Source organism: Pundamilia nyererei, unplaced genomic scaffold (assembly GCF_000239375.1).
Source record: "Pundamilia nyererei isolate P.nyererei 1_Seehausen unplaced genomic scaffold, PunNye1.0 scaffold00266, whole genome shotgun sequence".
Classification (NCBI taxonomy): Eukaryota; Metazoa; Chordata; class Actinopteri; order Cichliformes; family Cichlidae; genus Pundamilia; species Pundamilia nyererei.
In genome coordinates this window covers 266,545-267,211 of record NW_005187667.1, presented here as the reverse complement: position 1 = coordinate 267,211, position 667 = coordinate 266,545, and the positions used below count along the sequence as shown (strand labels likewise).

Sequence of the window (667 nt, the reverse complement as noted above, 5' to 3'; positions counted from 1 at the left end):
AGGACAGCTGTGTCCTGGACCTGGACACCTTTAAGCTGTCATGGTGGGAACACATCACCCATACTGCACATGTATGTGTTACCTGTCCTCAGGTGGACCTTCTGTCTCCTTGTTGGAGCTCTGCTGTCCAGCCTCCTCCTGCTGAGACACCACAGAAGAAGAAAAGCCTGAGGTGACCGGGTCAATCTGAGCAGGTTTACTGGAGCAGGTCTGCTTCTTCTCACCTGGGCATCGAGCAGCTGCGGTGTCCCTGTAAGACGGGGATGTTGCCACTGGGTGGCGCCGGTGGGAACGTGCCAGTAGTACGTTCCCGTGGAGTCTTTGATGGTTCTCCAGCCAGAGGGAAGGTCTGGGTCCAGCAGCAGGTTCTGGTCTGTCCAGATGTTGTCTGCAGGGACACAAAGCAGGTAAATGTGAACTGTTTAAAAGATGGAGCAAGCTTCTGTCTCTGAGAACATGGGCGGGGCTTAAACCTGCATTCAATCTGATGGCCACCAGTGGGCGATGTGTGTGGTTCCTGTTCTGTTCATGAGTCGCTCTATCACACGTGTGATAGACTGGAGCATCGACAGGAGCACGCTCATTGGCTGACAAACTGTGATCGACTGATTAGCCAATGAATGTGCGCCTTCACATTTAGACCCTTTTGTATTGTCTATATCAGTAA

The 667-nt window shown here is 52.3% G+C and overlaps 1 protein-coding gene across 1 annotated transcript in view; it reads right to left on the bottom strand.

Moving 5' to 3' along the window:
* apbb3 (amyloid beta (A4) precursor protein-binding, family B, member 3) overlaps window positions 1–667 on the bottom strand; it is a 10,251-nt gene that overhangs the window by 4,529 nt on the left and 5,055 nt on the right. The window contains exons 2-3 of the mRNA XM_005750261.2: window positions 225–388; window positions 83–141 (exon numbers count right to left, since the gene is read on the bottom strand). Coding sequence (XP_005750318.1) covers window positions 83–141; window positions 225–388 — 223 coding nt within the window. The remainder of the gene's footprint in view (window positions 1–82; window positions 142–224; window positions 389–667) is intronic.